Raw genomic sequence first — 24,223 nt, forward strand, 5'->3', positions numbered from 1 at the left:
TTTACTAGCTAGATGCTATAGTTACAGTTTTTAAAATATGAATCTATACATTATATATATTTTTTTAACCTGTACCTTGTTTTAAAATTAGAGGGACTGAAACAGGATTATATGTCAAAGTTGTATGCATACGTAAATAAGACAATAGCAATTAGCAAAATAGCCATAAACTTTCCATCTTACTTTAACAAAAGAATATGTATTTCAATAGTCTCAAAACACGTGTGGGTATCTTAGATACTACTACTATATTATATTCCATCCTCTGCATCAATTATACTGTTAAATTCGGATTCAGTGGTAATCTTTTAACAATAATATCAAAATCGTACTTTTTATCAATTAGTAATTCTCTTCGAATAGTGGAAAAAACTGTGAACAACAAAAAAACTGTTGTCAGCGGTTTTTCAATGAAATGTAAATGGTATTAATGGGCTGGGACCAGTCGTGTGGAGACGTCTAATGACGACGTATAAAAAATTTCGTTCGTTGAAGACGCGAAGATTGAAAAGATCTGACATGGCATGATTGTACAAGCCACACTGTTAATGTTTCTTTGCATGCAAATTAACAAACAACAAAATATATTGATTGTACTTTAACCACTCTTTTATTTCATGTTTCAGCCTTAGCAACAAAATATATTAAGCATTTCTGTTTTTTTTTCGTTTTTTTGTATTTTGTTATTTTTTTAAAATAATTATTTAGATTTGATATTCTGTATTCATGCTCATTTTTTTTCGCTAAAGTGCAAATATTATATAATATGAAAGATGTAATGTTACAAAAGTTACAACCTAATAAGCTAGTTTCTCGGCAGAAAAAGGTTAAAAACAAGAAAGCAACAGTACAAGCTTAGATAAGCACGAACATCATTAATGATGTAACCATAATCCTATAAGCTTCTTGAAACGTTTTTTGAGGCCTCTTGCGAGGAAGGAATTCATGATTTCTCGATCAATGTCTTAGAAAATCACGGAAAGCAGCACGTGGTCTGGTTGTGGTGCAAGTTATTTCGCTGTTTCTAGATAGCATACATAATATATTGGACTATCAGCTTGCGGAGAGTAGGCCGTGACATTTTGTTCTTAATCTTTAGCCAGGAGAGCAAGTTTTACCAATTATGGAAGTTGATAGCAGATAGTTCCAACTTTCTACTCACAATGTGCCAAAGGAACAAAGCATAGTCATAGGACAAAAGCAGATGATCCCTAGTTTCCTGTTGAATGGAGCAAAGACCACAAAATGGGTTTATCTGCATACCCCAGCGATGGAGACATGAATTTGTAGGTAAACAGACAAGGGTTGCTATCCACATCATGAAAGCGTGTTTAGGCGTTGCCCCTTTGAACCAGGCAAGATCTGCCCAGTCCACCACCTCAACTCTTGGTCTTAACACGGACCATGTTAGTGAAGCTAAGAAGCCATTGCAATTTTTTTTTTCCACCATCCAAACATAATTGTCCAACCCCTCCTCCTCCCTTGGGATGGTTATGTTTATTAAGTGAATATGGATCCTCAAAGCCTAGTCAGATCTAGGATATGCAAGAACCCACCTATTAGAGCTGCAAACATCAAAGACTTTTGTGTTTAGATTTATTCTCAAGTCTCTCGGTCCGTCACTGCCAATAAACTTGATCATCGGTCCAAATGGTGTCCAGTTATCAAACCAGAAACTTGCTGACTTTCCATTACCAATGTTGCACTTGAGAAATCTCCCAGCCAATTCTCTCAACCTTAGTATACACTTCCAATTCCACGAGTAGTTTGGTTTTTCAATTTGGTTCCAAAAGCTCGTTGTGTTGTTAAAGTTGTGATGTTTGTGCCAAGCGACCCATAAGGAGCCACTAGTTGAAAACAGAAGCCAAATCAATCTTAGGCACAAAGTTTTGTTCCAGACCGCAAATCTCCTTAGCCCCAGTCCACCTTCTGTTTTTGGCAAAAAAACTTATGACCAAGCCACTTTTACTAGACCTTTCTTTTCAATGTTACCTGACCAGAGGAAGCTTGAAAATAATGATTTGATCTTTCTAATACAACCTTGTGGAAGGATGAAGGTAGAAATCCAAAAAAATGCTGTTTCAGTAATTATAGAAGCGATCAACAGTTTTCTTCCCGCGAAAGAGAAGGCTCTAGCGGCCCATGAATTGAATTTTGCTGTGATTTTCTTGAGTAAGGGAGCATATTCTGATAGTTTAAGCTTTCGACTTGTCAAAGGGAGACCCCATGTATTTTACAGGCAGAGAACCAACTGGGAATCCGTAGTTTGCCAGAGCTTCGAATTCAGCGTGATACAAGCATGCGTAATATAGGTGCGTTTTCTCGCTATTCATATGTAAACCTGACCAACCTGCAAAGTCTTCCAGCGTTTCGTATATACCATGCATCGTCTCCCATTCTCTCTATTCATATGTAAACCTGACCAACCGGCAAAGTCTTCCAGCGTTTCGTATATACCATGCATCGTCTCCCATAAAAAATATCATTACATCATTACATCGTCTCAAAACATCAAGTGAGAGATCTCCAAATATCATGCACGGGAAAAGGGCCATTTCGCACATGTACAATATCGAAAGTGCCAATTTCTACTTGTACAAACTATTGGTGCTAATTTATACATGTACTCAAATAAAATTCAAATTTCATACCCAATTTAAAAAATAGTGTCGATTTCAAAGTCAACATCAGCAAATATTAGTCAAACGCTGACTTAGATGACACGTCTATTGAGGTGGCATTGTATATCAAAACAACGTCGTTTTGATGTTATAATTTAATTCTAAAAACAAATGTACTACCACGGATCAAACTCTGGTCCATCAAGGGTTTTAAACTAACCTTTTACCATTTAATCCCACAGACTTATTCGAAAGGAAGGGGAACTTTAATGTTTATAACTATGAACCTTACTAGAAAAATTCATTGTGCTCACCGTTCTTCCATTCTCGTCGCTTCTTCCGGTGGTTTGCTCTGTTTCAGGTGCTAACCTCCATGAATCATCGACTTAAAGAGATTATTTTACTGAAAAAAATTTGTAAAATAACATGAAAGACCACCATGGGCAGATCTGGGAGAGGAGGAGCCAACGAAGCCGGATCTGGATGGAGAAGAAATCACAGCGGAGCACAACCAAGAGCAGCCATCGACGATACCAAAGAAAAAAGGAAGCGGAGCGAGAAGGATGAAGATTCTCGCCCAGTGGGTATAGTTATATACATAAAAATTACATATTATTCCGAATAAGGCTGTTGGATAATTTGGTAAAAGGTTTGCTATAAAAGCTTCTTGGACCAGGGTTCGAGTCTAGGGTCTTACTTTTAATTTTGAAACGAAATCACATCGTCAAAACGACGTCGTTTTTGATATATGATGCCACCTCACTAGCCATGTGTCATCTGAGTCAGCGTTTGACTAATATTTGTTGATGTTGACTTTGAAATCGATACTATTTTTTAAATTGGGTATGAAATTTGAATTTTATTTGAGTGCATGTATAAATTAGCACCGATAGTTTGTACATGTAGAAATTGACACTTTCCATATTGCCGAGGTCGGAAATGACTTTTTTCCCTATCATGCACATTATGTTTTTAATAAGTTTTTTTTTTATAACTATTATTACCCAGAACAAAAATCCGGTTTATTTATGATCTTAATTTTTGGTCCAAAAACCTACATAAAATTTTCGTTGATTGTATTTGGGCCGAGTAACCTAGACTTGTTGTACGTTATAATTAATCCAGAAGGATTAACATTGACGTTTTTAAGATAGCGTTACAAGCCTTCTTCAATTTTAATGGGCCTGTTTAGAGACGTAACATAAACGACGCCGTACCTTTAAAAGTCGACGAAAAGAAGAGTCAGCGGTGTTGATCCACGTGGCTGATACCTATTGGTTACGTTCGTCAGAGACTTAATCCTGATTGGTTAAGCATAGCAATGTACACGTAAACACGGCCACGATGCTCCGAATCCTAAAACTCGTTTTTGGAAGAGCTCATTCCGTGAAAGAAAGGGGAAGTGAGAGATTCGACTCCAAGGACACATCTGTGAGTAGGGATTTCATTGTTAAAACAAAAAAAAATCGAAACGAATCTCAGGTTAGGGGAGTAAGTAACCCTCGAAGCTAGGTGTCTCCTTGGGAGAGATCCGATTCTCTCTCCGTTTCTATGGCGATTCGGTGGCCGGAGCTGTGTATTCTATTGTTCGCTCTCTCTTATGCCATATGCGTTCTTGCCGGGTATATTCGAATCTTTCGAAGCATATTATTATTATTATTTAGTTAGTGCATATATAAAATGTGAATGCTTAAAAAAATATCTATATGGGTGTGATTTTCTTCAGGAAGAGTTACTACGATGTGTTGCAAGTGCCGAAAGGTGCATCGGATGAACAGATCAAGAGAGCTTATAGGAAACTCGCTTTAAAGTATCATCCAGATAAGAATCAAGGAAATGAGGAAGCTACTCGCAAATTCGCTGAGATCAACAATGGTGTGTGCAGTATTTTTTTTGTCTTGTATTGCTGCAACTTCTGATTCTGCTTGAAATTTGACGTATTGTGGTTGATGTAACCAGCTTATGAAGTGTTATCGGATGAGGAGAAGAGGGAGATATATAACAAGTATGGTGAAGAAGGACTTAAACAGTTTGCTGCTAATGGTGGAAGAGGAGGAGGAGGAGGGGGCATGAATATGCAGGACATTTTCAGCTCGTAATTTTTTGAATCTTACTGGCATTTCATTTTAACGTGCATAATGGTGACGCCTTAGGATTCAGCTAGAGGTTCAAGATTCAGGATCACTAGAATATATAATCATTCTATCTTTTCAATTAGCTGAGTTTGGGATCTGGCAAACATTGAAGTCGTGTGATTTTTATGTATGGATAGTGGATACAATTGAATTTTTTGTTATGTTTAGGGAAACTACTGTAACGTGAATAGTTCCTAATCTTGGATCATGTTTGTTTAAAGGTTGCACAATTGCTAATTTGCAGAGATTAAATGATGTGCTTAATAGGTTTTTTGGTGGAGGTTCGATGGAGGAAGAAGAGAAGGTTGTCAAGGGTGATGATGTGATTGTGGAACTTGAGGCAACTCTAGAAGATTTGTACATGGGAGGCTCTATGAAGGTATGTTAAGCTCCATGTCTGGATGCTTTTATCATCACTAATACATGGAAGTCGTCTGGAAATGGTTTCTTAGAAATTAGTGAACATTTCATAGTGTTATTTTAGACATTGTTTTACGTTCATGTGATGTTTGGTTAAAAGAGTAGATAGTTTTTTAACGTAAATGCCAAATTAAAGGACTTGCCTTAAGTTCTCAGTGAGGATGTTCCACATTGAACTATCAGGTATGGAGGGAAAAGAATGTGATTAAACCAGCTCCTGGAAAGAGAAAGTGTAACTGCAGGAACGAGGTTTACCACAGACAAATTGGTCCTGGAATGTTCCAACAGATGACAGAGCAGGTAAAGGACATATCTATTTAAGTTTCACAGATGGTCTTGTTCCTCCTAAAATCTGTTTAACGACGTATCCTCCTTTTCCTCTCAGGTCTGTGACAAATGCCCTAATGTCAAGTACGAAAGGGAGGGATACTTTGTGACAGTTGATATCGAGAAAGGAATGAAAGATGGAGAAGTAAGTCTCAAAATTATACCACCCTTATTGTAAAATCATTCGATACTACATTTCATACTAGCTCTTAAACTCATTTATTTATGAGCTCGTCGACTTCTCCTGTTGAAGTTTCTTAATACCAAATACTTTTCAGGAAGTGTCTTTCTATGAAGACGGTGAACCCATCCTCGATGGTGAACCTGGAGACCTTAAGGTTAGGCTCTTCCCTTAATTTCACTGTCCTTTATTTCAAATTAACTTCAAAATCAGAGAGAATAAACCATTGTTGTACATTTGGCAGTTCAAAATCAGAACTGCACCACACGCTCGTTTCCGAAGAGATGGAAACGATCTACACATGACTGTTAACATAACACTGGTAAATAAATTCCACAGACTACTACTGTATCTCTACATCTTAGACCAACATTTGACTCATTTTCTGATCCTACCGAATTTCCCTTCTTTAGGTTGAGGCGCTAGTTGGTTTTGAGAAATCATTCAAACACTTGGATGATCATGAAGTTGACATCAGTTCCACGGTAACACTAATGTCCTTCACTCCTTCTCAAAACACATGAAACAGTGACCAACCGTTATATCATTTAATGGGTTAAATATTGTGTGACGACAGGGAATTACAAAGCCCAAGGAAGTGAAGAAGTTCAAAGGAGAAGGGATGCCACTTCACTACAGCACAAAGAAAGGCAACCTCTTTGTCACTTTTGAGGTTTTGTTTCCTTCTTCTCTCACTGACGACCAGAAGAAGAAGATCAAAGAAGTCTTTGCTTAGTGCTCCTCTCTCGCTTAATCTCTCTTTAGAAGTTTGGGGTTTAAAGAGGAGAACAAGCGATTGCTGGTCCCAATGTAACATGTGACTAGGTTTTAATATAGAAAGAAAGAAAAAACAATGGGGAGACAAAGACGAAGATGAGAAAAGTCACAAGGAGGTTTTGATCAATTTGTCATTTTTGTTTGCATTTGTTAATCATATTAGTGCATATTCATGAATCATCATCTACTTTGGATTATATTGATGTAAATCTTTGTCTTGAGACGACATCAATGCTTACACATACACAAAGCTACACAGCCTTTTTGGACACAACACAAACGGTCAGTTAAAATGTGGATTGATCATAAAATTTATATATTTAATATTACCCCTCCAAAGTTTTTTTTGTTTCATATATAGGATGTTCTTAAATTTTTAGATTAGTTTAGTATTTTATATTATACAGTATTGTTTATGATTGATTGAACTTGTTAAAAATAAATACTTCTAATCCGTGTGTTTAGTTAAAATATGGTATATTATGAAAGGAAGGAAGTATTAATTAGGGGATGAAAGTTAGGTTTGAGTTGTTGTGATGAAACCGAAAGTCCCAACAATATCTAGATTTGTTCCAAGAAACGTGGGAGACTAAACAAGTTTCTTTAGGCGCTTTGTCATCTTCCACGTGTCCTCTCGATAAAGCCTCCACCTAGAAAAATCTCTTTAAAGTACTAAAAATTTGGGAACATTATAATATAACCCTAAAATTAATACAGCAAAGACTATGATTAACAACAACATTCCAAAGAAATAGTATAAATTATATCCAGAAATTGATACGCGCATCCATTAAGGCGTGTTAATGTTGGTTCACCTGCTTTCTCTACATCTACTACGTTGAGTATTATTTACACGTTGAGATTGAGAGAGAGAGAGATGTATCATATCTCTATCAAAGGAGAGATTGATCGGGCGAGGAGACTGAGAAAAAGACCAAAAACGACGGCATATTATTATTGCTACATTCATTCAAACTTGCACGTTACTACGCCGGTGTTTATATGTAAAGACGGGTCCGTATACGTATGTATATACGGTCTGTAACATAAAAACTAAAAAAAAGAAGAAAAGCAGAAGAGAGGGAACTCATAATCAGGTAAAAGTGTTAATGATGGAAGGTGTTTTCTTAAAAATGTCGGTGCAAGGAGTATCTCCGATGATTCCGGTGGGACCTTCTTTGATACGCGCCATCGGAGGAGGCTCTGTGAAGGAGGACAAATCAACGGCTGGATCTCTGCCGCTCAAGAAAACGGTGTCGCGTAAACGTCCTCTTGAGTTTCTTCGGATCACCGGTAAGAGAGCGGAGGAGAAGGGAACATCGGTAAGAGACGACGGCCCCGTTTTGTTGGAGAAACAGGATGATGATACAAGCGTAAACGAAAACTGGGTTTTCAAGATTTTGGAGGTTGGATCAATTTGGAATGGGAAAAGACAACGATCAGGTGGCGGTGGCGATGAAGAAGAGGAAGAGGAAGTTGCTGAATCGAAGACGAATAAGGAAGATTTATGTGAGGAATGCGATTTCTGCATGATCGATGAAGAAGAAGAAGAAGAAGAAGAAAAGGAGTTTGGTAGAGAAGAGTTCTCGGAGATGTTAAGCAAAATTCCTGTTCAAGATGCACAGATGTTTGCCAAATTGTCCTTTCTGGGGAATTTGGCTTATTCAATCCCTAAAATCAAGGTCACCAAATTCTCAATTCTGTGTTTCTGATTTGATTCTTTTTGTGTTTCTCTGACTTTGCTTTCCAATTTCCATTGTTTGTTACACAGCCTGAGAATCTGTTGAAGTATCAGAAACTGAGATTCGTGACTTCCTCCATTGAGAAGAGAACGAGTCTTATTAGGGTTGAGGAGAACAACAACATCAATAATAATGGCGAGGAAGAGGAGCAGGAGAAGAAGCTTATTAACCCAGCTGTTGCTTACAGAGTTGCTGCTTCTGCTGCATCTCGTCTCTTTTCCCATTCTAAGTCTGTGCTTCCTTTTGGATCCTCTAAACGTCATGACAATGAAGCTTCTCTCTTGGCCACTGCTGATTCCGTTACTGCAGTTGTGGCAGCCAAAGAGGAAGTTAAGCAGGCCGTCGCTGATGATCTCAAATCAAACCGTTCACCTCCTTGTGAGTGGTTCGTATGCGATGATGATAATACTGGCACCAGGTTCTTCTTTATTCAGGTAATGTTGTGATCAGAGTCTTTCATTGTCCAAAAGATGGATAGCTTAAAAAGTCTGCACTCAATATTTTTTTTGCAGGGATCAGATTCACTGGCCTCATGGCAAGCTAACCTTCTGTTCGAGCCAGTTCCATTTGAGGAGCTTGATGTGCTTGTTCACAGAGGCATATACGAAGCTGCAAAAGGCATATACGAACACATGTTACCAGAAGTTCACGCCCACCTTAATTCTCGTGGCAAGAACCGTGCTTTTCTCAGGTTTAGTGGACATTCTTTAGGAGGAAGCTTGTCACTGCTTGTGAACCTCATGCTTCTGATCCGAGGTCAAGTCCCGGCTTCTTCTCTGCTCCCAGTGATCACTTTTGGTTCACCTTGCATCATGTGCGGAGGCGACAGGCTTCTTCAGAAACTTGGTCTCCCTAAGAGTCATCTTCTCGGAATCTCAATGCATAGAGATATTGTTCCCCGAGCATTCTCCTGCAATTACCCTAACCGAGCCACAAAGCTTCTCAAGGCATTGAATGGAAACTTTCGAAACCATCCTTGTCTGAATAACCAGGTAATATATATATGAAGAAAACAAACATCTCAACTTGTCTGCTTCAGATCGTTGTTTCTTCTTGGCTTACTCTGTTTGGTTTCTTCTTATCTGCAGAATTTACTGTATTCGCCAATGGGGAAGCTTCTAATTCTGCAACCATCAGAGAGATTCTCTCCTCCACACCCCCTGCTTCCTCCAGGAAGTGGTCTCTATCTCTTAGCATCTAAGAACACCGACGAAACAGAAAAAAGACTAAGAGCTGCAAAGATTGTCTTCTTTAACTCGCCACACCCCCTAGAGATTCTCAGTGATCGTCGTTCTTACGGGTCAGAAGGAAAAATCAAAAGAAACCATGACATGAGCTCTTACCTGAAGGCCTTGAGGCATGTGATTCGGAAGGAGCTGAAGCAGATAAAGGCCGAGCGGGATCACTGGCGGCGCAAGTTCTTCATTATAAACATTTTATTTACTGGGAGAGATTCTTTGAAACTCATAACAAGATTTGTCGCATCAAGAAGTAGTCAACTAGTGATCATCTTCTTTCTCCCTATTAGATTGTTAATAATGAATGTCTATGGTGTGGTCTTTCACCATTCACAAGCACATTTTGGTTTCTTCAAGTGAAAACTTAGGCCTATTCTGTAATTGAATCTATATATATCACACATCAATTATTTTCAGAAAAGACAGGAACTATCTTAGTATAAAGAGAAAAATCGAGCATATGTTTGGAGTATTCTTGTCCAATTGACATAATCTTACAAAGGGAATGGTGAAGAAACGCAAAAGATTTATTCCATTGAGGGGGCATAAAAGCTCATCAGACCTTTGTTTGTAACAAGATGATGAGAGAATGAGGAAACTAGAGATTCAACTTCCCAGCTAGATACCAAGAATGCATAGCAAGGCTTCCAAAGGAGAAGATGTTAGCAAGTGATGATAAGCCGTGAATCATTCCAAACTTCTTGTTCATGGCAGCGAGCTTTGGGATAGTCTTTGCCTTTTCTCTGTTCTTGGACCAGCCAACTTCATCACCAATGTTATTTTCTCTCTCTACTTTGTGCCTTTGCTTCATCATCTACACACCACAAAGTAAGACCAAAATTGGTTGGTTCATAAGGATCTCTTTTTTTATTGAAGATGGTGTTTTGTGTATGATCATCACTTACATCGATGGTCATGGGAGTGAAGACGAACAAATTGGTGAGATTGAAAGCAAAAGCGGAAAGGAGGAACCCTAGCTGATACTTCTCGACCGCAGAAGATGACTTCCATGGATGCAAATAACCAAAAGCAGAGAGCGAAATCGCGCAGCAAGAACCAACCAAAGTGAAGTAAGCTGGAAACATCTTGCTCTGAAGATTACCAAACTGATGCCTCGGCAAATTCCTGATTCAATCGAAAAAAAAAAGGAATTTGATCGGATTACTACAAAGGGAGAGAATTCGATTAAAGAAGAAAGGATTCGTACTTGAACATGATGATTCCGCCGATGAAGGTAGCCCAGAGAGCAGCTCCCCAAGCAGTAGCGAAACTGAGCAGATGAGCTAACTTCAGGAAGATCGATAGCTTCGCCGAATTCTCTCCATTCGACAGTGATCCGAATGTCTCCGGCGAGAATATAACTCCAACGGCTAAGAACGCCACCGCTACTATGAAACTTGTGTACCAACCCATCGCCGATTATGTTTTTTCCGATCACTCTTTCTTTGTTCGCTGAGAACCAAAAAGACGACGACGCCGACACGTTTTTTTTGTTAACGCCAAATAATACTATTGAGTTTAGGTAGGTAGTAATTATCGCATTGACTAAAGTACCCCTTGACGTGTACATCTATCTATTAAGGGAAGACCCTTTTATTGGTTCAAGATCTTTATGTCAACTATACACTGTAATTATCGTATCAAGTTTCATTCAACGCCGCGAAAAGTATTATTCATTATTATTTTTTTTTTATAAAATGTGAATTATATTACCCAAGAGAAAGAGGTTATTTACAGAAGTTGTTACAGCCCAAAAAAAAATAAAAAATCATAGAAACAAAGATTTAGTAGATTAAGGAGGTTCTAAATGAGAACTATAAATGGGCAAACCATTGGGATAAGAGGCGACCACACCCTTTACGGTACTGTCGCTCTAAGAGAATGTCTTTGACACTTCTATCGACTTGGGAGAAAATCGAAGAAGGGAAGACCGTGATATGATCATGAATTCTGATGTTTCTTTCCTTCCATAGGTGGAACACTGTCGCTTGCACTGCAATCTTTTTCAAAGTAGTGGAGAGACCATGGGTTTTGGACAGAAGCCAAGTGATTAAGGTTGACCAAGATACAAAGCAACAAACTGGTCGACCGAGCTTCCTCAAAATAAGCTGCCAGACTTCCTCTGAGAAGGCATAATGGAGCATAAGATGATCCCTGCATTCAGTTTCAGAGTTACACAAAGGGCATTCAGGAGATACCTGCATTCCCCAGCTCAGGAGCCTTGAGCGGACTGGGAGCTTATCCAGATTTGCAACCCAAAAAGTGAAGGCATGTTTAGGCACATGGTGTTTGAACCAGACAGCTTTTGCCCAAAATTGTTGCTCCTTTGAGGGTCTTAGCTTATTCAAAGTTTTCTTTGTAGAAAATGAATTCAAAGAGCGATTATCTACTTCCCAAAGAAACTGATCATGGCCATGAGAGAGAGAGGGGGCTGGGACTGAGAGCAAATGATCTTGGATGCTGAAAACTAGCGGATTCCTGGATCTGCTAGAAGGGAGCCTCCAACCGTGAGAGTTTGTGGCAGCTACAACCTGAGCATTGATGGGGATTCCCAATAAGACTGGACCATTGTCCCCAAGCAGATCGATTAGGGGTCCTAGAGGAGACCAACGATCAAACCAGAAACTTGCAGAAGTGCCATCACCGATTTGACATCGGATCAGAGTTTTAGCCAAGGGTCTCAGGTTTAATAAGGATCTCCAGATCCAACTGGAATTGCTGTGAAGCTCAGCAGACCAAAAGGTGGCAGTTTTAATATGGTGCTCCTTCATCCATGCAACCCAAAGAGAGCCACTGCTTGAGAAGAGTAACCAAACTAACCTCAAGTTGAGAACCTTGTTCCAAGTTAGGAGATTCCTGAGCCCAAGACCACCTTCGGATTTTGGTAAACAAACATTCGCCCAAGATACTTTTGCATTGGTCCTCTTAGTAATATCCCCTGACCAAAGAAAACTATTACACAGCTTTTCCAAAGCTTTAATGCATCCTTTAGGCAAGGCAAAAGCTGACATCCAAAAGTTTATCAGCCCATAGATAACAGAGGAGATCAATTGGAGTCTGCGTGAGAAGGAGAGACACTTTACTGCCCAGCCATTAAAGCGATCAGCAACCTTGTCTATGAGGGGAGAGTAATCAGCCTTACCAAGTTTCCTGTGAAGCAGAGGGAGACCCAAATATCTTATAGGGAGAGAGCCAGATTGGAAGCCAAAGGAATGCATGGAAACTAAATCCTGTGGAGATAAGCCAGCAAGGAACAACTCAGTTTTATTTTTGTTCATTCTCAAACCTGAAAGGCGCTGGAAAGAGTCCAGAGTTTCAGTAATTTCCTGCAGAGATGAGGAGGACCCATCAAAGAAGAGCATCATGTCATCCGCAAAGGCTAGATGAGAAACCTGAGGCTGTCTTCCCAAAGGGTAAAAGCCGATTCTTCCTTGGTCAAATTTAGAAGCAAGAAGGTTTGAGAATACTTCCATGGCCATCACAAACAGAGGGGAAGATAGAGGGTCTCCTTGCCTGAGTCCTCTTTTGCCTTTAAAGTAACCACAAAGTTCACCATTAACTTTAATGTAGAAAAAAGTTGAAGTTAGACATTGCCGAATCCAGTTTGTGAAAACCGGAGGGAAATCTGCAGCCTCAAGCACCAATAGGACAAAATCCCAGTTCACTGAGTCGAAAGCTTTCCTAAGATCCATTTTTAAAAGCCCTCTAGGAGATACTGACTCCCTGTTAAAGCCCTGAACCATCTCCGTTGCTAACAGAACATTTTTCACCAGAAGCCTTCCTTTAACAAATGCAGATTGGGTATTGCTTATCATCATTGGTAAAAGCGCTTGAAGTCTTCTGGCCAGAATCTTTGAAACAATTTTGTAGATGGGCCGAAAGTCTCCAATTCTATCAGCTCCGACCCTCTTTGGTATAAGAGTAATGGCAGTTGCATTCCATTGCTTCAGAATTTGCCCTGAAAGGAAGAACTCTTTAACAGCTCTGATGAGATCATTCCCAAGAATATCCCAAGTGCACTTTAGAAACTCGCCTGTGAAGCCGTCTGGTCCAGGAGATTTGTTTCTAGGGAGAGAGAAAACTTCTCTTTTGATATCAGCATCTGAGACCTCTGCTAGTAGTACTGATTTGGTTGCAGCGTCACACTTAAAGGGAAACAGGGAACGGATTAAGTTCTTATCCTCCTCTGGAAGTGCTGGTGAGTCTCCACCTAACAGGTCCATGTAGTAGTTAACACAATGATTTTTAACATCAGCTGGCTCCTCAATCTTATGCCCTGAGTCATCTTGAAGGTAGTGAATCTGGTTGATTCCTCCTCTAGTGTTCACCATTCTGTGAAAATAAGCTGTATTTGACTCCCCACTCTCTACCCATTTTACTCTTGATTTCTGGTGCAAGAATTTTTCTTCAACCTCGGCTAGAATCTGCCACTTTCTGTGTGCTGCTTTTTCCTTTAATGCAAGCAAAGTTGAGGGATTGGCGAGAAGTCTGTTCTGACAATCTGTAAGGAACGAATGTGCTTCTTTTACTCTATTTTCCAGATCCGAGAAGTGCTCCTTATTTAAATCCTTGATGACCCTCTTGAGGTGCTTAAGCTTCTTTGAGAAAGAAAACATTTCTGTTCCCTGATGTTGGTCGAGTGCCAAAACTCAGTGACCCGAGGCAAAAACTCTGGATGTTGCAGCAGAAAGTGTGAGATCATGAAGGGCTTTTTAGAGGGTGTAGAATTACCAAACGCCAAGCTCCCAGGACAATGATCTGAGAAATCTGGATCACCAAAGTGACCATAGGATAGCGGAAAAACAAGCTTCCAAATATCATTAACGAGAATGCGATTCAGTTTTTTAGCAATGGGGTTCACTTCTCGCTTGTTCCACCATGTAAGATCATTACCTCTAAAGGAAAGGTCTGAGAGATTTGCGTTGAGAAGGCACTGCCTGAGCTGAGCCATCCCTTTAGATATCCTTGTACTTCCAGAAGAGCTCTCAGAAGGGTGTAGGGTTTGGTTGAAATCTCCCATCAGAACCCAGGGTTTGGAGTTAATAATTGGATCATGCGCTAAAGCCTCAATCTCTGTGCAAAGATCTTGTCGTCCATACTTGCAGTTCACAGCATAGATAAAAGAGAAAACCACCTCTTTTGGGATAGAAGGCAGCTTTACAATGCAGGTGATCATCTGACTTGACTTGGAATGAATAGATAACAACACTAACAAATCCCATATTACCCAAATTCTCCCAAGGTCTACAAATTCATAGTTCCCTTCAAAATTCCATCCTGGAAAAGTTGACTTTATATATTTCTGAGACTTGCGCAACTTAACTCGAGTCTCAATAATACTACCAAAAATAGGCCTATTATGCCTTATCCACTTCTTGAGGCTCCTACGCTTCAATGAGTGATTAAATCCTCTGACGTTCCAACAAAAGCTGTCTATCATAATTAATGATTTGTAGACTTTGGATTCTTCCCCGTAGAATCCTTGAGGTTTCTCCGTTCTTTCTTAGATAAGACCTTAGTGAACTGAATGTCATCATCCTCACTCTATTCTGCTTCACTTGAGCTACTGTCAGAAGAGGGTTGAGCGATTGCTTCAGAGGAGTAATCGGAATCAGATGAGGAAGAGTATTGTTTGTTCTGGTTGTTCTCCCTTCTCGAAGAAACAATACTCTTAGAAGTAGAAGCTTTAATAAGTCCCTTCTCAGATTGAGAGATGTGTCCTAGATCCAAGACAAGGTGTTTCTGGTGTTTTTTCTTCTTCTTCTTCTTCTTCTTCTTCTTCTTATGCTGGTCATCTGAGTTCCCTGTCTCTGATTGTTGCCGCTTTTCAATCCAAACGGACTTGCCAGCCGCAGTGTGGTTCATTCCCTTAGCCTTTTTAGTGGATTTCTGAGTTCCCTGGTCCTTAGCGGGTCCTTTTTTGGCCTTGGGGCAGGATTCAGCAGAATGAGCTGTATAACTACAAAGGATACAAGTGATAGGAGCAGTGGGGCATCTCTTGATACTGTGACCAAGCTCTTCGCAGTGACCACAAATTGGAAGCAGCCATGGGCATGAACCGTTACTCGATGAATCTCACCAGAGCGAAACTGAACATTAACCGCCTCTGGCAGAGGAATTAGAGGGTTAATGATGGTCAAAACCTTTCCTACCTCAAGGTTTGACATATCCAGGATAGAAGGATGACACTTGATTGGATGGCCCAATATACCCGCAACGTGCTTGAAACCCTCTTCCGAGTCGAAATAAGGTGGGACGCCTCTAAATTCAAGCCACACAGGGACTTCAGTAAGCTCTGGAATGGAGGGAGTCAGACCGGGTTCCCAAGGCGCAAAGAACATGGTTTGGCCTTCGATTTGCCACATTCCCTGACCCAAAATCCTCTGCCGGGTGTTGGAATTTGGAATGCGAATGAGGACAGTTCTTGTCCCTAGACGAGAAATGGTGATATCCCTCAGCCTGTTGCTCCAGATGCCGTTGAAGATAGCGTGGAGAGCTCCAGGTGAAGGAAGGTTGCCGTGAAATTGGCCAATGATGAACGACTCCCACCGCTTGATGTTACGAGTGATGACCTTGTCAGGGATTTGAACACAAAGTTCTCCATTTTCAAGAGTAAAGACTTCTCCTTTCCTTGTCATTGTCCCTGAGGAGCTCTTGAGCAAGTCAACCCACAAGGGTTTAGGAGGTGCCTGAGCCGAGTCTCTCAAAGAAGATGTAGCCGAGTCCAAGATTTGGGTTTTGGAACCCAGATCTGAGAAAGATGAATCCTTAGCGGTGGCTTTGAGATTCCCTGGTGTGGTTCCCGAGGAAGGGGTCTCGCCTGCTTGAGACACAGCCTTGCGAGGAGCAGAGGCAGCCGTAGCAGGGGCTGAGCTAGCCGGAGCAGGAGGGGAGCTGGTCGTCTCTTTCAGAGCTTGGATTGCCGGAGCAGCCGACAAAGTTGGGTGAGGGGAAGAGGGGGGCGGAAGAGAGGTTGATTTGGGGGTGGTGGTTTTGGGGGAAGTTTGGGAGGGAGTTTTGCCGGAGAGCAGCGCTTCTTGGTCATCGGAAAAGGTTGCCGTCTCCGAGATCGGCAACGGCGGTCGAGAAAGAAAGGGTTTTTACTTTTCGCCCTTACCTTCTGTTATAAACCGTAAGTCGCTCTTCTTTAACCATTATTCATTATTCATGTCATAATAAAATTAATCCTTTTAGCTTAAGTAATCAAAATTTACATTACGAGAAAATTAATCATAAGCTATCTAAACTTACATTACAAATAAACAAAAGAAACTTTAAAACACTTTATCGATTAAAAAAACTATTAAGATGTCCTCGATTTATTATCACTTTAAAAAATATTTAACATCCATTTTTAAAAATGATTTTTGTTAAGTCAAAACGATTTACATTAGTTTTAAAACATTTTTCTACATCAAACTTTATTTGATAAATAAATTTAAAGCTTAGCTAAATGTTAAAAAGAAACTATAATAAGTGAAAAAATCTCTTAAAGACACCAAACTCACACACCAAAAATATGAAATGCTATAAATACAATTAGTTTTCAACATATTAATATTTAACAACATTTATAGTTACTAGGAAACATATTTAAATTGTAAATGCTAAAAGTCCGGTTTATTTTTAAATTTTACGCTTAAATTTGAAAATATAATGAAAATCTCTTTTCAAAAAGATTAATTGAAAAATCTTAAGTGATAAATTTAAAATACATATAAACATGTTGAATTTATCACACCAAAACTTACGGACCCGTAAGATAGGACGGGATGTGAAGTCCAGATTGTTTCAACATATTTAAATTTTACACTTAAGTTTGAAAATATTATATATTAAAGAAAATCTCTCTTAAAACAATTTACTAAAAATTAAAATTAAAATTTTAATTGATTAATTTTAAAATACGTATAAACATGTTGAACCTACAACACCAAAGCTTACGGACCCTTGGAAGGGACAGGATGCGAGATCCGGTTTGTTTTCAACGTATTTATAAATTAATCACTTAAATTTGAAAAAAAAAATTATTTAAAAACGGTTTCTTAGAAAATAGTTGAAAAACTATATAAATTTAGTTTTAAAAATCAAAATCTAATTCTTAATTTGAAAAAGAGGTAAAAGAAAAGTGTATACCTACAAACCTCCTAGAAGATAGCCGGAACCGTACTGGTGACGTAATTGCTCAAGAACCTCTACACCAAAACTGAAGCCACCAAACTGGAAAAAAGGAAAGTTAACAGAGAGGAGTCTCACTCACTGCTCATCAAAGAATGAGTAAGATAATAATGAAAAGAAAAAGAAGAGAGAGACATAACCTGAGAGCATATATAGGCCATAGCATTGTAGGGATGGATCCGATCATCATCAGCTTATATGTTGGGGCATGGAAAATGGCTTTCTTTAGCTCAATGGACACACGTTCATCTGGATTCACAAATCGATACATGAAGAAGCTCTACCATCCAAAATACACATATCAACGCAGAAAAAAATTCCTCTAACTAACTAAAACCATCAAAGGCTGATATGCATATTCCCAAATTACAGAGCCTGAGACTACCATTTATTATTAGTAAAGGAAAAGATTAGAGAGGTAGACTTACGAGTAAGGTTCTTGGTGTCATCATCAAGCCTTTTGGTGTTGAGAGATGTGCGGCGTTGTTGGTTTCAGCATTGACAATAAACTCAACACACACATGCATACACACACAAACAAAATCAATGTTAGACGATGGAAGCAGCCGTTGTTAATTCATAACTCGAAATTGCACATAGAAAAACAAATAACAAAGATTCACGAACAAAAACCAATCCAGCAGAAGTTATCGACCTAATATTATAAACATAAACTAAATCCCCCCATGGTTTGTATTCAAATTACCATTCTGTTTTATAGAAGAGCGTTTAAAAAAAAAAAAAAAAAAACACTAAATCACTAACCCGGTGTGATGACTCGGCAGATGGATGGAGTTCGTTACAGAGATCGATCTGATCATCAGTGATCGGCTTTTCTTTTTATATATACTTGAATGATTGATGTCTACTTTGGATTGGATGGAGACGGAGAATTCCGATGATCATCATCAGGTACATACCCTTTAAAAAAAATATAGATGAAAATTGAAAAACTTCTTTTTGGTTTAGGGTTTTGAAGAAGAAGGGAGAAACAGAGAGTTTTTTTTATTTCATTCTCTCTCAAGAAAAGGAAGAATGAATAACAAGCGTTGTTGAGAGAGAGAGAGAGAGAGAGAGAGAGAGAGAGAGAGAGAGAGAGAAAAAGACAAAATTAAGAGGTTCAAAGAAAAGGGAATTGATATTAATCACAACGGTCATAACTTATTTTAAGGAAATTAAAGAGATTTCGCTCCTTGTTACTTCCTTTTTCTCTTATATATGTATTTTATATACCTCACAACGGTAACAAGATATTACTGTATTACTGTCTTGTTACCGTTTGCAAACAGTAATCTTTTTTGCTCTCTAGGAGAGAGAGAGAGAGAGAGAGAGAGATGATATGATGAGTTTAGTACACTAATAATTAATTAAGGTGAAGCTGTCTGCTTATAATTATAATGTGCACGAAAGAGCTAACTTAGCGCTTCCAAGACTTAAGGCCCATTATAGCTGTTCGGTCCATTATCCACAATACGTCCTTGTTGAAAAACAGAATAAATAATCCTCCTTTGGCTATAAATAGACTTGATCAGTTATATTGTTAGTTATAAGATTTTAATTAATTCATGATCATGTAAATTAGTCATTTTGTTAAAAGAAAATGATACTTTTGGTTTTTTCAAACCTTATAAACAATCCACGCCGTGGAACATTAGTTGTGTAAGTAGATGCTACGGAATCATCTTTTTACAGTACTACTAATGGGTAGTAGTCTATAGTACTAATGTCTTGTTTTACTAGTATAGTAGTATTAGATATATAGTATTATTTTTGGCTAAGAAAGTAGAGTCGTCATTGTTCGAAACATCATGTTTTTGGCCGTGCCATTTTTTTTTTTTTAAATGCCGTTCTCAGATGACATTTTAAATTAATATTCAAGATGGTCTTCAAATACGTACTCAGTAGTGGTTGTTGCCTGTTGGATGAGTATGACAGGTTCAACATCTTTTGCTTGTAAGTTGTAACTATTGTAAAAGGTACAATTGAGATCTGAAAAACTCGATCTAATTTCTGTCCTCCACTAAACTAAACATAACATATTTAGTTGTATTATAATACGAGCTTTGTTTTTGTTGGCTCGAGATGCGTTACTTATCATGGAAAAATAAAAATAAAACCCCATCTGTGTTCTTCTGACCAAAGTCGAGTACCTTTCTGTCCTTTATGTTATTCTTACTTTTCCATCTACTGTATTTAAAAATATCTGTTTACACACAAAATTCAAATACGATATAATAGTATTATTATTAGTACAAAAGATTTAAATAAGTAGAAATGATAAGCCTCACATGGATACACACTGACATCATCATATACAGAGATACCTGGCCACGACTGATCCTCTTTCCAATGTCTCCAACATCCTATACATCACGTGCTCTTTTTTATTTTTTATTTTTTACTCCCTCAACTTTATTATTTTCTCTCTCTTTCCCATCATGTATATATCTTTCTTAGCTCAACCACATTCGCCCAACTCAAGCTAATTTTATTTCGTAAGGTAATTTATCAAATCCTGCTCACGTACAACAAGAGTACATATATACTTAACAGATTTGTTCCCAAAAAATAAAATAAAACTCTTTCACTTTTACATATTACAACACCAAATATCCCGAAATAAACGAAACGCCAGATATGTACATGGACTTCTTATAGTCAAAATAAGTATTCTATATATATACAATACAAAAGATTGATGGTGATGTTAATTTAATGTGAGTAGGTTGCATAGTATTCCCTGTTGCATTTGTTGGATAAAACAAAATACTAATAAGTAACAGAAAAAATGTCATTAAAATCTTCTAGTTAGCATTTTAGTTGATTTAAATACCGAAGTCTTTATTTGTTGAAAAAAATCCTCATTCTTTTCTTAACTTCTATTTAAATCATGAAGTCTTGTTGATTTCGCCGTTTGAAGCACAACGTTAACTGGCTAGATGGAGATATTAAACAGGGTTAGTTAGGCGTTAATTGAGTTGGTAAAACAACGTCGTTTTTTCTTTAGTTACATCCCTAAATCAAACCTGGTTTTTATTTTCTCCCAAAATCCCCAAGTCACAAACCTTAATTTGCGATTTGGTTAAACAACGAAAGAACGCTCGACCATGATTCTCTTCGGTTCTCGATGTAAATATCCTCACACCGGCTCCACAAATGCACTTTGATAGCACTTCACGGTCGGACGAAGCAACCACCGAGCTAGAACTCATCTGAATCATAAATTAGAGTTTGTGATTTGGGGATTTTGGGAGGAAATGAGAATCGGTTTCGATTGGGGGATGTAATTGAAGAAGAAAACGACGTCATTTTACCAACTAACGGATCTCGTTAACACATAATTAACCATGTTTAATATCTCTGTTTGGCCAGTTAACGTTGTGCTTCAAATGGCGAAGTCAACAAAAATTCATGATTTAAATAGTAGTCAAGAAAATAATAAGAATTTTTTTCGATAAATAAAAACTTCGTGATTTAAATCAACGAAAATGCTAATTTCAGGATTTTAATGACATTTTCTCAATTTCCATCCGTGTGCGTGTGGTGTTCAAAATAATTGCATAGTTGTATACTTGTAGTAAGATTTTTTTTATAAATTTGGCTCCTATTTTAAAGTTTGTATGGAAGAGAAGGATGCTTGACCAAACCTAACTAAATTTCGAAATTTGGTCAAGATTCTGAGAACTAAATCCATCAGTTAACAATCGAAAAAAAATCTTCCAAATTATTAAAAATACAACATCATACTATTTTCTTAAAAAATTGAATCTTACTGATTAATCCGTTACCAATGCCATTAAATGGCAGCCAAACTTTGTAGATAAGGATTCGTCGAACTAATTTAATTTCTCGTGCCAGACTCGTTTATCCATTTTAATCGTACAAATCTATGAGTGTCACCCGTTAAAATAATAAATTATCCGATCTGTATTCATATGGTATGTGTCACACTTCCAATGGAAAACTTGGTCCTAATTTTAACCTCACAATACTTTGATTTTATTATATTCGACAAGTAAAGCATTTTTCTGCACGGAAAGAAATGAAAGAGAAGATATTGGAGAAATTAAAAGGAGACGAATATTTTAAAGTGACATTAAAAGAAAAATCGTAAAGTGGAATTAAAAAAAAATCTTACATATATATACAATCAAAAAAATTCCCGGTTAACAACTGATTGCATCGTATTTCATTGGAATCGGTTGGTTAAAACCGGTCCTAGATAGTAAACTCCCCACAGCCGCAAGATCTCGGCAGAAAACTCCTTGAAACGCGTTTGAATTTCCCGGTTTAATTTCTGCACAACCGGTTTTCTTAATTGAACCGGTAGAAACAATCGGTTCATGTTCTTCAACCGTTTTCGTTGACGTTTGAGTTTGAGTCAACGCCACCATCTTCGTCCTCTGTTCCTCCTCTGCTATCGCCGCCGTCAAAGATGAATATCCTCTCTGAATCAGTCGGTAAAGCAACAAAGAAGACATCTTCGCTCGATCTTTAACGCAACTAATCTCGTTCTGGTCGAAGAAATCGCAACGTTCGACGAATGCTAAAGCCTTGTCAGGTTTATGCCTGAGACAGAGCAAGAGGTTGGCTCGATCAAGCTCCGATCTCGTGCAGCCGCGTCTAACTCCGATCAGTCCGTAATAATCAACGTTTCCGATTTCACCGTTAGCGATTTTGGCTTTGAGCTTCTTCGATTTCGTAGTCAACACGCAAAGTTTCCCGGGAATCTCTCTGTATTTCACATTGTGTCGTTTCCACGGTGGTCCGGGAAGTTTCCGATCACGTAAGATGGTGTTGTAGAGAATCTTCAAGTGCTCTAAATCGTGAAGTGAGTCTGGAAGACACCGAACTGTCTCCAGAAGAGCGGCTCTAGTCTCCAACGCGTGGATGCACGACGGCTCTAGAGCTAAGGTTTTGTTACAATCGGCGATGGCTTCCGCGATTTTCCCGGCGGATTTATAAGCGGCGGCGCGGTGCATATAGCAGTCGGCGAGGAATCCTTGCGGCGCAGGACGACGACGACCGTCGATGATTTTGGAGAAGTGACGTATCGAGTCGGAGAAAAGTCCGGCGTCAAAGGCGGCGAATCCGGCGGCGCGACGACGGAGGAGGTTTTTTGTGTGGGCGAGAAGGTTAGTGACGGTCTCGCATTCGGAGAGTTTGCGTGGAGGATAAGCATAAGAAGACGACGATGGTGATTCGGAGAGGAGGATAGAGACGCTATCATCGGACCAGCTAACACTCTGACGGCGGAACTCGGCGGTTGCTAGACGTTTCCCGGTTTGAAGTAGAACCATTGCGTCCTCCATTAATCCTAGGTGGCAACAAGCTTGTCCTAACACAACGTATCTGCAAATTCCAACAAATTAATTAATTAATTATTTATTATCAAAACTACACTCCTATTGGTCTTTAAAAAACATAAATATTTTCAAAACTGTAATCTTTTTGCATTAATAAAATTTATAATTCTGAAAAAAATGGATGAATGAACAAATTTCCTAATAATACTGAAAATTACCTCCATTGTTTATCTTTATCGCGGTTTTTAGAAATACCAGCCATGAGTTTCTTTTTTAAGTCAGAAACAGAGAAGCACTTAAAGGAGGAGTCACGGCGAGGAGGTGAGTCGGAGAGAAGTTTCCGGGAGAGCTGAGAGGAGGAGGAGGAGGCGGAGGAGGATGAAGAGTAAGAGCCGTCGTAGGAACTGGATGATCCATCAGATTCCTCGTTGTTGTTCAACATGGCAAGCTTGAGGCTTGGAATATAATCTTGAAGCATATCAACTACATCCTTGAAGCGACGAAGAAAGAGCAAAGATCTAGCTTTAAGCTCTAACGCGATTTCAGAACGCGGCGATATCGATAACGCAGCGTCTAGTAAATGAAGGGCTGAAGCAACGTCGTTTTGCTCCTCACTCGCTATTAAAGACCTTGCGTCCTTAATGTATTTATCAACAAGCTGAAACATTTTTGTAAAACAAAAAAAAGTTTTAAGTCTCTTTGAATAAATGAATGATCGATCCAGTGCCTATCATAGAAATTGAACAAAGATTTAGTGATTTGGAATGGGTTTTGTTTACCTTCTTGTGAGTGAACCACCAATGCTTCTTGTCGCCGTTAAGGACTTCAGGATAAACAGCCATTGTTTGCAGAGTTTGTCTAGAAAAAGGTTTTTGATATATATACGCTGATTGGGTCAATCAAAATTCTTTTTTTATGTGTTTCACTCTTTCCCCCAAATTCTTTGCTTCTTCTCCTCCAAGATTTGAGAAAAGAAAGAGAGCAAAGTGTTTTTATAAAGACAGAGAGAGAGAGAGAGAGAGAGAGAGAGATATGGAAACAGAGCAGTATAGGAGGAGAGAAGAGAGAGAGAGAGAGGGAGCGATGACAGCTTTGACCTGAGAGAAAAGTTTTGATCCTTCAAGTTAATAGCTGGCACCACTTCTGCTTTTATATTTATTCTCTGTTTTATTTGATATATATATTCTCTTGCCTAAAACCCTTTTAAGTTTTTTATCTATCAATCCCGTGTGTCAGAATCATATCTCTTCTAATTACTCGTTATCTTATTAGACTTTTTTTTTTTTTTTTTTTTTTTT

At 38.6% G+C, this 24,223-nt stretch overlaps 4 protein-coding genes and 1 long non-coding RNA gene across 5 annotated transcripts; 2 read left to right on the forward strand and 3 right to left on the reverse strand.

The window, feature by feature from the left end:
• On the forward strand, positions 3,974-6,732 carry LOC104749063 (dnaJ protein ERDJ3B). Its single transcript, XM_010470641.2, has 10 exons — positions 3,974-4,243; positions 4,348-4,496; positions 4,581-4,716; positions 5,024-5,135; positions 5,360-5,476; positions 5,562-5,648; positions 5,782-5,841; positions 5,929-6,006; positions 6,098-6,169; positions 6,262-6,732. The coding sequence occupies exons 1-10, from the start codon at positions 4,173-4,175 to the stop codon at positions 6,418-6,420; spliced, it is 1,041 nt and encodes a 346-aa protein (XP_010468943.1). The 5' UTR covers positions 3,974-4,172; the 3' UTR covers positions 6,421-6,732.
• LOC104749064 lies at positions 7,259-9,822 on the forward strand. Its single transcript, XM_010470642.2, has 4 exons — positions 7,259-8,143; positions 8,233-8,637; positions 8,716-9,195; positions 9,292-9,822. Exons 1-4 carry the CDS (start codon positions 7,571-7,573, stop codon positions 9,799-9,801), a joined length of 1,968 nt encoding a protein of 655 aa, XP_010468944.1. The 5' UTR covers positions 7,259-7,570; the 3' UTR covers positions 9,802-9,822.
• On the reverse strand, positions 9,863-10,944 carry LOC104749065 (transmembrane protein 205). The gene is made up of 3 exons (XM_010470643.2): positions 10,649-10,944; positions 10,347-10,566; positions 9,863-10,255 (listed from the first exon to the last, which is right to left on the reverse strand). The coding sequence occupies exons 1-3, from the start codon at positions 10,852-10,854 to the stop codon at positions 10,040-10,042; spliced, it is 642 nt and encodes a 213-aa protein (XP_010468945.1). The 5' UTR covers positions 10,855-10,944; the 3' UTR covers positions 9,863-10,039.
• On the reverse strand, positions 16,960-18,363 carry LOC104749067. Its single transcript, XR_761314.2, has 3 exons — positions 18,048-18,363; positions 17,760-17,868; positions 16,960-17,661 (listed from the first exon to the last, which is right to left on the reverse strand). It is a non-coding gene; the product is annotated as an uncharacterized LOC104749067 (long non-coding RNA).
• On the reverse strand, positions 21,721-23,862 carry LOC104749068. Its single transcript, XM_010470645.1, has 3 exons — positions 23,705-23,862; positions 23,144-23,583; positions 21,721-22,971 (listed from the first exon to the last, which is right to left on the reverse strand). Exons 1-3 carry the CDS (start codon positions 23,765-23,767, stop codon positions 21,786-21,788), a joined length of 1,689 nt encoding a protein of 562 aa, XP_010468947.1. The 5' UTR covers positions 23,768-23,862; the 3' UTR covers positions 21,721-21,785.

Source organism: Camelina sativa, chromosome 16 (assembly GCF_000633955.1).
Source record: "Camelina sativa cultivar DH55 chromosome 16, Cs, whole genome shotgun sequence".
Lineage (NCBI taxonomy): Eukaryota > Viridiplantae > Streptophyta > Magnoliopsida > Brassicales > Brassicaceae > Camelina > Camelina sativa.